At 33.5% G+C, this 12,081-nt stretch overlaps 1 protein-coding gene across 1 annotated transcript; it reads left to right on the plus strand.

The window, feature by feature from the left end:
* Positions 1-7,197: 7,197 nt before the first annotated feature.
* On the plus strand, positions 7,198-9,403 carry LOC127811033 (uncharacterized). Its single transcript, XM_052350713.1, has 2 exons — positions 7,198-7,902; positions 8,850-9,403. Exons 1-2 carry the CDS (start codon positions 7,459-7,461, stop codon positions 9,207-9,209), a joined length of 804 nt encoding a protein of 267 aa, XP_052206673.1. The 5' UTR covers positions 7,198-7,458; the 3' UTR covers positions 9,210-9,403.
* The last annotated feature ends 2,678 nt before the right edge of the window (positions 9,404-12,081 follow it).

Consider the following 12,081-nt stretch of genomic DNA (forward strand, 5'->3'; position numbering starts at 1 on the left):
ATAGGATATTGTGGAATATAATTTGCTGCAAAAGAACACAATAAATCTTTATATTCAAAATATTAATTAAGTAATTTAAAAGTTGAGTTCCAACGAGTAGGGACATCTTTTGAAAAACGTTTTGGGGTTTGACCATTGAAGGTGCAAAAATGTGCCCATGCTTTTGCAGTTCGAGGGTGTACCCAAATATAAGAAATAACATTTCTAATTGGATCTAAATAAGAATTAAGTGACTTAATACCATCTTGAACACATAAATTTAAAACATGGCATGCACATCTAACATGAAAAAATCTTCCACCAAAATTTGGTTGGCAAATTCTTTTCAATTCATTAATAGAAGCAGTATTAGCCGATGCATTATCAAAAGAAATTGAAAAAATTCTATTAACTAATCTATATTATTGTAAAATTTGTTGAATTAATCTACAAATATTTTCAGCATTATGACTTTCATCAAAACATCGATACGCAAGAATTCTTTTTTGTAAAACATAATTTTCATCAACCCAGTGACAAGTAATACCCATATTTGAATGAGTTTGCCAATGATCACTCCAAATATCACTACAAATAGAAACATTAATATTATTGTTTTGAAAATATGTTATCAATTCAATTTTTGAGTTTTTAAACAATTTTAACAAATTCCTTTTCAAAGTATTTCTAAGAATTGATTTAAAACTAGGATTAACAAAGTTTTGACAAAATCGAGTAAAACCTAATTTTTCACCAAAACTAAAAGATAAATGATCAATTGCTACCATTTCAGCTAAACCAGACCTACAATTAGCTTCATTATAATGAAATAATTGAGAAGAGTTTGAAGAGGTAGCAAACCCGGATATTTGTGTTTGATCGCGGCTCAATCCAACCTTGAGCGGGTGCTTTGTTTGCAAATGTCGGGCAAAAGTACCATATCCACCTCCTTGCTTGAATTTGTATACCTGATTACAATAATTACAAGATACATCAAATTTACCATCTCCTTTTGGTGTTTTCTTGAAATGAATATTAAAAATATTAGAAGTAGAAATTTTTCCACCTCCCTTTTGTTGAGTTTCACTCTCTTGTGTTTGAAAACTTTGAGCTTCAAACTCAACATTTTCAACATTTTCAAAATTTCTACCTTCACTTGCCATTTTTTTGAAAAAAGTATGATAATAAAAATATATAATAATGATAAAATAATATAGTAACAAGTAATAAATAATTAACAATATAATTGAATAAATTGATAAATAACAAAATGAGAAGATTGAAGAAATTGAAATTGAAATTGAAATATTAAATGAGAGACAAAATTGAGAGAATAATAGCTTGAGACTTGAGAGAGAGAGAGAGAGAGAAAGTGTGAAAAATGAGTGGGGGAGGGAGGGGTATATATAGATAGGAATTATAAAATTAAAAAAAATAATAATAAAATTGGCTTGGGGGGGTGGCAGCCAACGGTCCAATTTTGGATCGTTGGGGGGGGGGGCACGGGGGGGAGGGGGGCACGCGGGGGGGGTTTTCCGGTTCCGCGGAACCGGCGGTTCCGGTTCCCCGGAACCGAACCGAATTTCGCCGGTTCAGTCCGATTCCGGTTCCGGTTCCGGTTCGGCCGGTTCCGGGTCCGGTTCCGGCCGGTCCGGTTCCGGTTCGAACCGCCGGTCCGGTTCAATTTTGGCCATGTCTACGAAAGACCCTCTTCAGAGGCTACGAGACTTGGTCAAATACTCTCCAAGATGCCAGTTGAGAAACTTGGGTCACATGCCACTTGTCAACCTCTTCCTCTACTATAAATATGATGTTTTCCCCCTTATTGAATGTATGTTTTCCTCGATACTCAAAGCTCTATTTTTGCTCTCAACTCATTCAGAAATTGACTTAAGCATCAAAGGGTCTGTACGTGACCTTACCCACACTAGGGATGGCAATTGTAACTGAAACCGTGGGAAATTGAACCGGTCAACGCAATTAAAAACCATTTGATTGGATAATGGTTTGGTTTGGGAAAAAACTGAACACTGTTTCAATGGGTATGGTTTGGTTATGGTTTTTACTAAATCCAAATCAAAACCCGAATTGAAACCGAACTGAATGTCTAGATAACCGAACCAAACCAAATTGAATATACATATATATAATAGATATTTATTTATTTAATATATTATATATACACACATAATATATATATATTGACTAATACATATTTTACAAGTATTTTAACTAATGCATTACAAATATATAAAATATTTAACATTTATAAAGTAATTAACAAATAAAAATTAAACCTAATCTTAAATTATTTTATTTTTATCAATCAAATAATTATATCCAAGAAGTTTGAAATTAATTTATAACTTTATATAAGAAAAAGGTAATTTTATTAGAGCAAATCCAACGTTGGATATCAAATCCAGCACTAATTCAGTGTCCAATAGTGTTTTACACCAAAATTTTCAACACCAAATTGATGTAAAAGAGAATTTTTAAATAATATTCTATAAATAAATATTTAATAAATATTAATTTATTTATTTAACTTAGCATAATATAAAGCATTTTATTTTTAAGTCATGTTGTTGTTTTTATTTTAAATTTTTTTTCTATTTTCATCATGTATTTTTAATTTAAGTTAATGGAAATGTTATTTCTTTTTATTATATTATTATTGAATTTTACATTAAGAATTTTTTCTCTCTATTAAGTAATTATTAAAATAAAAAAATTTCATATATATAAACAAAAATAGTTTATTTTATATTAATATGATATTTATAAAATAAATTAAATATTTTAAAATATATTCAATATTATACTCATTTTATAAATCTTAATAAAATATTTACATTGGTATATATTTTTTATAACAATTTAATTTATATTTTTAATTATTAATCAAAATATACAAATATAAATAAAAGTAATAAAGGATATAAAGGGAATAAGTTGTTTTGAAATTATACAAAGAGAGTTAAAAATGGAAATAAAATAAAAAATAAAATTTAGTGTTGGTGAATAGTATAACACCAAATTTGGTGTTATACTATTCACTCAACACCAAATTTAGTGATTGAAAATTGTGCCCAACACCAAAATGGTGTATTCATTGGAGAACTCTTCAGTGCCAAATTGAAGTTGGCACTAAAAATGGTGTATTCCTTGGAGTTGCTCTTAGAATTTGTTTTTGTTTGTTATAGAGTTATAAAAAAAAATTATGAATGCTATTTGCAAGAATTTATCTTTGTTTGTTGATATGAATCAAACTAAAACAATCATGATTAAAACCGAAACCGAATGGTTTGGTTATGGTTTTTAATTTTTAAAATCAATGGGTAATGGTTTGGTTTTAGTTTTATTAGTTTAAGTTTGGTTTGGTTATGGTTTTGGCAAAAATCGAAACCAAACCAAACCATTGCCAACCCTAACCCACGCCCTTAACATGCTTCTTTCTTAGTAGGTCTCTTGTCGTTTTGGGACTCTCTCATCACCTTACTTGTTGGGTTACTTAGACTCACACTTAATTTGTTGGGTCACTCAATTCAGAAGAATCACACCTAACTTGTTGGGTCACTCGCATCTCACCCACATTATAATTTATTGTTGTAGTTGAGTAACAACAAAGGTAAATTTTAATCTAATGTGTCTTGCTGACGTGACTTTTTTATAATATGACACTTTCTCTTTTTTACATATAAGTTCTAAGTGGTGTAGATAACAATTTTATTTACTCTCGATTGCGTAAGAATTTAAAGTAACAAATTTTAATAGTCGAAATATGGAATCTTAACGTTTTTATACATTAGGGATCAAACATCATATTTTTTAATTATTGAATGAACACAACAAACCAGTTAGTCTATTCAAATAGTGACAATTGGTCATCCACATAGCATGTTATTCATGAAAACAGACGCGTTCATACTCACGCTAATATTCTATCACAATAAGGATTTAAAATAATAATTTTTAATAATTGAGATATCAAATCTTAACGTTTTGCATATCAAGAACTAAACACTATATTTTTAAATTATTGAGGAGGCGTCATACATATTAAGCTAGATTATTTGTTAAATTTTTAATTATAGCATGATCAATCAAATAATACCAAATCTTAGGTAAGTTTAACTAGATTCATTGATACTAACATACTAGGTAAATTTCATTAAATTGTTAATTATAACATGTCTAATTTCATGAATAGTAATAATTGAACAAGATGGATCAAAACTAATGGCTTTATTTTTTGGTATCTAGCCACAGCCGGCCTTGGCCCATGGCTACAACCCGTGACCCACAACTAAGGGGGCCCAATTATCAAAAAAAATTAATAAAATATATATTATATTTATTTTTATCCCCCATAATAAAAAATAAATAAAATATATATTATATTTAATTTTATCCCTCATAATCAAAAAAAAATTAATAAAATATATATTATATTTATTTTTTTCCCCTATTCTCTCTCCCCCCTCTACTCACACTCACCATGCCAATCTAGAAAAGTTGTCCCCTGTACTTTACATTTTGTCTCCAACTATCTCCTCTACTTTCACAAAATTAATCTCTTTATTCCCCCACTACTCTGTCTCCTCCCTCACCCCCCATCTCCTTCACCATCGGGCAAAAATCTGAAACCCAACGCCATTCTCTCTATTTCTCCTCATTTAATTTTCTCTCAACAATATATCAATAAACCATTGATTTTGTAAAATCTAACCGTTTGATTTTCGATTTAATCGTATTTTCACCGTGAAAGTGGTCTCGATCTATAAGAAGGTAAGTCTTTTAAAATTTTCAGCAATTATTTTTAGTTGAGTCGTTCTATAAGGCCTGACGGGCCTACCAAGCGACTCACAAAAATGGGGCAAAAAGACGATTTTGCCCCCGCCCACTTTGCTAATTTGCAAAGTGGGCCACTGTCCCCCTGCTCTATGCGCCTCCCCTGCCATGGCCACCACCTCGCCTCGCTGCCATGCCTCGTTATCATCGCCTTGCCTTGCCTCCGTCGCCTCTTTGCCATCGCCGCCCGCCGACAGTCGATGCAGCAACTATTAGCGAAGGCGAGGCGAGGCGGCTATGGTAGAAAGGCGACGGCAGCGAGGCGAGGCGGCCGCCATGACAGGGGAGACGCACAAAGTAAGGGGGAATCCATGGGAGGGGGAGGGAGAGAGCAGGGCGTGGGGGCAAAATTGTCTTTTTTTGCCCCCTTTCGGTAAACCCGTCGATAAGCCTGTCGGGCTTTCTAGTATTTTCCTTTTTAGTTTTCAATATAGATCCATGATATATATTTCAAGTTTTAGTTATGTACTATTATATTGGACTATTAGAGACGTCAATTACATAAGAAACAATACTTATTGCTAAACCAGTGAGGTATAATGGATTCTGGTCAAATTACACTATTATGCCAAATTAGGAATTTGTCAATTTTTTATTTTGTTTTAGGAATTTTCTGCCCTAGAAATTTGTAAATTGTAATACATATCTTTATTAACTTTTTCTTCTTTATTATTTGATTCAACAGAAAACTTGATTGAGATTCTTGTTCTTTATAATTGAAAGTTTCAAGTGGAAGAAAATATGCTTAAAATTCAGGTTTTATTGTTCTTTGTTAGTTAGTTTTATTTTTTTTTTATTGTGTTGTGTTTATAATAAAAATTAAAAAATATTTCTTAAGAAACAACTTTTTAGAAATCTCAAAAGACAAAGAAAGAAAAAAGAATAAGAAATTGCTCAAAGTTTAAGAGGATCTTTGAATAAATATTTTGTTAAACAAATCAATGCTTCACTTAAAAATTTAGATGAAGATTTACTAAATAAATGTGAACAACCAATTCAATTGATGTTTTGTGGTTGAGATTTCATTGATATTTTTATTTTGTAGGTACATGTGATGATTGTTTTTGCTTCGATTAATTGTGGAGGATGAAAGATTGATCAAATTAAGAAATGTTTACAGAAATTCAGGAGGAAGCATATAAACTCAAATATGTGGTTTTCATTTAATAATGTAATGTTTACAATGTGGGGTAATTTTTTTCCTTAGTTTGGTGTTTTATCAAATTGGATTTTTTCCAAACAAAATTTTAATGAGGCCCTAAAGTATTCTTCTTTATTCTTTATAAATTTTTATAATTTTAATAAAATTAATGAATTCATAATTTTTATTTTTTTAATTTAATTTATATAAAGAGACACACTTGAAAAATTTACCTTGAGCCTTAAAGAACGAAGGACCAACTCTGTATCTAGCCTTCCCTTTTTTTTTTATCAAAAGAAATAACATGAGAGTTGAAGTTTTCTTCCTAGTAAGGGAAATTATAAGAACGCCTTTTATAACAATTGATTTTCGTGACAAAAAATATTTACCGCAATACTAAATATGAAATAGTCATTTAGATTATGTACAGCAATACTGAATGTTAAAAAGTCAAACTTCTTTAATTCTTTGCTACCACCATATTAATGTCCTATCTAATTCGAGAGAATCAAATAATATAAAAACAAATAAAGTATATGCCTCAAAAACAAAATTTTAGAAAGAAAAAAATAAAATATATATATATATATATATATATATATATGGTCTAATAAAGCCACTTCATCAGACTGAGTTTGATAAGCGCTCGTTGGAGCATGTACCCAAACGAAACCCAACCCATTGTCTAGAGTCCACGGACGGCCCTATGGAAATGGGCCGCAAAAAACACAATTGTTGTAGATCCAAAAGACAGTTCAGCTGCAGTTATTGTCTTTCATTTGTAAATGGACAGTAATATTTGGCCCTGTTGGGTTGACATCTAGTATTTTAGATTTGTGTATACTTGATCCTAACCCGATAAATAAACAAATATATTTATAATGAAAAATATTATATTATTTATATCGAATAACATAACATTTGCTTGACACAAATAAAATAAAAAAATAGACCACTTTCCCGTCCCCCACTCCAAACACCTGTATGTTTAGATTGAACAAACTTGTCCGGAACCAAAAAAAAAATAATAATTATATTTATAATTATGTATTGTAAAGAATTGTTGAGATTCCTTATCAAACTTGGGCATCCTACCCACCTCACCTTCCCAAACAAACAACAACGTGGCACCGACTCTTTTCCTGCCGCCTACGAAATCTTTGCCCACGGGTCACCGGCTTTGCCTCCTTCCTCCCTTGTGTCCTTTTGCTTTGCTGTTCAGATAATAATAATAATGATTATTTCTTAATTGCATTTCCTTTGCCACCTTTCTCTCGACACCAACGCCCTCCTTATATTTCATTAGCAATCCTCTCTTTCCTCCCAATTTCTGAATCATCTTCATTTATCTTTGCTTCTCTCTCAATCAACCAAAGCAACACAACCAGAATAAATCCGACATCCAACAACAACAACAAGGAGGAGGAGGAGGAGGAGGAGGAGGAAATACAGAGACGGCGCGACGTCGTAGCACCCGATTAAGAATGCCCCGCGGTCTCTTCCCCTGTTTCGGCGGCAGATCCGCATCCTCGGAGCCGGACGCCGCTCCCACGGCCGACCAGGCGGCCGAAGAGGACAGGAGGGCAGGGCCGGTGGTGGCGGAGCTCTTCTCGTCGCAGGGCTGCGGGACGTCGCCTGAGGCGGAGCTGCTCATGTCGAGGCTGGGGAGGGGCGATTCCAACCTGGAGGTGCCGGTGATCGTCTTGGCCTATCACGTGGATTACTGGGATTATACGGGGTGGAAGGATCCATTCGCGTCGAGCCAGTGGACGGTCCGGCAGAAGGCTTATGTGGAAGCGCTGAAGCTTGACACCATGTTCACCCCTCAGCTAGTCGTCCAGGGCGCCGCCCAGTGCGTCGCCAACGACCTCGACGCCGTCGTCTCCGCCATCCGGTCGGCGCCTCGATTCCCCCTTCCCAAGATACAGGTGATTATTATGTCGTCTTATTACTTTATATCCTTTTATTTTTCGGCCCATTCAAGCTCTTAAACATACTTTTATAATAAAATATTAATAAATAAGAAATTATTAATAATGTCTAGTAATGTTATTTATTTTAATTGGTATATTTTTATTTAAAAAATAAGAAAGTGTAGATGTATAAGTTTCTAAATAAAAAAGGGCCAATGGAGATCCATCTCCGATTTAGATAAATAGTATTACGTACCCTATATATGAATATAAATTGTTAGACTTAATCGGTATAAAATTTATTTATAATTAAATTACACAAAAAAAAATCTTTAAAAAATAAATGTGTTAATTTTAGATTCATACATTACAGATAAATTAAATTTGGCACCATTAAGGTTCAGTTCAAATACAAAAAATATTAGTTAAAGTTATATTAAATTACCTTTATATTAAAATTACAAATGTTAAGTCCTGAATTTCTGAAGTTATGCGTAGATTTTTTAATAATTTTAAATATAGGTCAATGTAATTTTCTTAATTTGGAGAGTTTGCGTAGTAATTTAATTTACTAAACATAATGGGTCCTTATGTAATTTTTCCTAACTTTTTTTTGCAATAATTATATCTTAAATAAACATATCTAAAAAAATCTAAATAAAAAGTCACGTGACTTCTTTCTTATTATTGTTAAATAAATTTAATAAATACATTAAAAATTATAAATATCTAAAATATTTTTTATATCTTAACTTTTTTTTATCTATATCCTTATTAATAAATATTACTTAAATAAATTTGTTACAAGGCATAGTAAAAATAATATAATACCCTAAATTGTAAAATAACAGAATAGGTTTTATTATTATAAGTAATCATTGGAAATATAACAGAATTTTATATAGACAGATAAACACAAATAACTGAACCTTGTATGGATTTTAATTAATTTTATGAAACAGGCAACATTCCAGAGGACTTCGCCGGAGACGCTGCAAGTCTCCTTGTCCGGCGCCTTGAGGAACAAAGTGGACGACCAAGGCGCCACCGTCATGGTGGCCCTGTACGAGAGCGGCCTGGTCACCGAATGCACGACCGGTGCGAACAAAGACCGAGTACTGCCCAACGACTTCGTCGTCCGGAAGCTCGAAAAGATCTGCTCCGTTAAAGACATCTCGGCCAAGAAGACGATAACCGGAACGGCAACTTTCTCGCTGTGGGAAGGCTTCAATAGCCGCAAGTCTGGCGTGGCCGTCTTCGTTCAAAATGGCTCTCATCGTGTCTTCGGTGCTCAGAACTTTCAGCTGCCGGAGAATCTATAATTAAGCTTGACTGAATTCCGGCGAGTTGGTCCCCAGATATTCCGGCCAATCAAGCAGAGGTTTGATGTAGAGATGTGTTCGGGTTCTAATTAGGTTTATAGCTTTGATCTTAATGTGTTTTGTAATTTTGTTTGATTGTATGTTTGTTGAAGAGAGTATTCATTCATTAGGTGATAAAATAAAATTTATTGACAGGAGTCACAGGACATATAAATAAAAAAAGTGTTTTACTGTTAGGAAGTTTTGTCGAGGAAATGATTTTTTAAAATATTAACTGTTAAGTGCCACTTTAATAATTTTTCACAATATACCTTTAAGAAAAGACAGAAATATTTAACAAAAATAACTAAGATATAAAAATTGAAGGGGCAAGCACGAGAAATTGACGCCCCATGCCATTATGCGTGTTACGAAATTAGATTAAATATAAATTATGCTCGAATTATTAATAACGCATATAAATATAAAGTTTTATGTAAAAAATTTAAATAAAAAAAATTATACATAGAAATAACAAAATATGAATAAGCAAATAATTGTTGTAACAAAAATGATATTGTCACACAAATTTTTATGACATTGAGAACCTATTTATAAATCTAAAATCATGTATAGATATATAAAAAATTCTATATATCCTGATTAGAAGATGATTCATGAGAATATTTCTGCAAATGAGATAAATTCCACTTAAAATCAAATCTGACAATATTCTAATCGCAGTTAAATTCAAAATCATAATCACGGTCAAATAAGAAAACCAATCACACATGAATTAAGATTTTAAGCCATAATTATCACAAATCTCCATTTTGACTCTAAATTCACATATGGAATTATCCAAAATTCTTTATTCCAATGAAATCATGGAAAATTAAAAATTAATCTATCTGACAAATATCAATCAAATTCACTCAATGCTTGAATTTTGTAATAAATAGGAGCTTGGTCAATATATATGCAAGATTATCATAAGTGTTAATTTTTCTCACAGTAAATTCACCACGGGCAATAATCTCTTAAATAAAATGATATTACACAAACGTTTTTCGTTCTCTCATGAAATATCTTATTTTTATTTAGGAAAATAACACTTTGACTGTAACAATAGATTGTGCTATCAATCTATCATTTTAGCAAAAAACTTCTTTAACAGCCTCAGTAATTGTCATATATTTTATTTCTGTAGTAGACAGAGTAACAATGGACTGCAAGGTAGCCTTATAACTGATAGCACAACCACCAATGGTGAAAATATACCCAGTAAGCGATATTCTCTTGTCAGGATCACCTGCAAAATTAGAATCAACAAAATCAATAACTCCATCTCTAGAGTTTCTGGATTGTAAACAGGTATTAGTGATGCCACTCTTGGCTACTGAGAAGGGCGATGAGGATTTTGGGAGGACTAATCCCATAAGAACCCCTAACAGATTCAGAAATAAGGACAAGTCCTATGCTTACCACGACAAAGTGGATCATAATACCTCCAAGTGTCGAGCGTTAAAGGACGCAATCGAGGACTTGATCAGAAGAGGCCGCTTGCATGATTATGTGGTGCGACCAGAATATTAGAAGCCTCAACAACCGGCTCAACCAGAGTCTCGTCGAGCTCCAAAACAGGATTGAGCACCTGCGATCGCATGAAGATGGCTACCATCAACAGCGAGCTATGAAAATTACAACATGAGGATTCGAGTTAGGTGCTATAACGTCGGTGATACCGAGTTGCGCCTTGTTCTTCATAGAGCTCAAAAGGCCAGCGACCAGACACTAGGCTAGAACTGCAAAGGCCCCCCACATTATCAAACAAAGCCTGGGAAACGGAGCGTATCGATGGGGCTATTATCCCACATACTTGGAATGCAGAGCATCTCCGCCATTGCTTCCAATGAGCGTAACTGATTCTTACTTATGCTCTAGCTTTCTTTTACAAATAATTCTGATTGGAATTTATTGATTTTCATTCTATAAGCTTATTGCTCTTTACTCCTGTTTGATGTTCGATTGAATGTCCTTAAAATTGGGGTTAGAGATACCATGGTTTGCGAGCTCGGGTCCATTCCTCTTAGCCTCCGTGCTATGGTTTGTGGCTTATTTGAGCATTCATCTTGATCCTCCCCCAAGTCGTGGTGTGCGAGCTGAGAACTATTCATCAACTTGACTTAAAGTCATGGTTTGGAATCTACTGAGCAACCACTTCCATTAATAATCTCGAGCTAAGGGTTTACTAGCTGGGGTCCTTTCATCTTGACTCAAGTCATGGTCTGCGACATACCTGGGTGTTCCCTCTCGACTCATTAAACTTTCAAGAAGCCATGGTATGTTAGCTGGGATTGTAGCACAATCTACCCGGACATATAGTTTGGCGACGCAAGTCAAACCCATGGTATGTTAGCTGGCACGATCTACCTGAACATATAGCTTGGCAATTCAGATCAATCTCAATAGAATACAACTCATTCATGTTTTCTACGAAGCTATGGTGTGTTAGCTAAGATCGCAACGCCATTTATCTGGACATATATCTTGGCAAGGTCTTCAATATGACGCAAGTCAAACCCATGGTATGTTAGCTGGCACGATCTACCTGAACATATAGCTTGGCAATTCAGATCAATCTCAATAGAATACAACTCATTCATGTTTTCTACGAAGCTATGGTGTGTTAGCTAAGATCGCAACGCCATTTATCTGGACATATATCTTGGCAAGGTCTTCAATATGACCCATATATTATTTCATCATGGTATGCTCTCGCTCGCCACAAAATTATAGTTCATGATCTTTTGGACGTCGGCACGGGATGGCCTGATTTGAAATGATCGGGCAAAAGTCGGAAAGGCAGATCAACAGATTGCATAGATCGCTT

This window comes from Diospyros lotus, chromosome 10 (assembly GCF_014633365.1).
Source record: "Diospyros lotus cultivar Yz01 chromosome 10, ASM1463336v1, whole genome shotgun sequence".
NCBI classification, from domain to species: domain Eukaryota; kingdom Viridiplantae; phylum Streptophyta; class Magnoliopsida; order Ericales; family Ebenaceae; genus Diospyros; species Diospyros lotus.

Excerpts from the sequence above, each read along its gene's own strand:
- LOC127811033 (XM_052350713.1), top strand. The coding sequence starts at position 7,459 with ATGCCCCGCGGTCTCTTCCCCTGTTTCGGCGGCAGATCCGCATCCTCG. Across the intron at positions 7,903-8,849 it reads TCCCCCTTCCCAAGATACAG|GCAACATTCCAGAGGACTTC; the intron begins GTGATTATTATG and ends TTTATGAAACAG.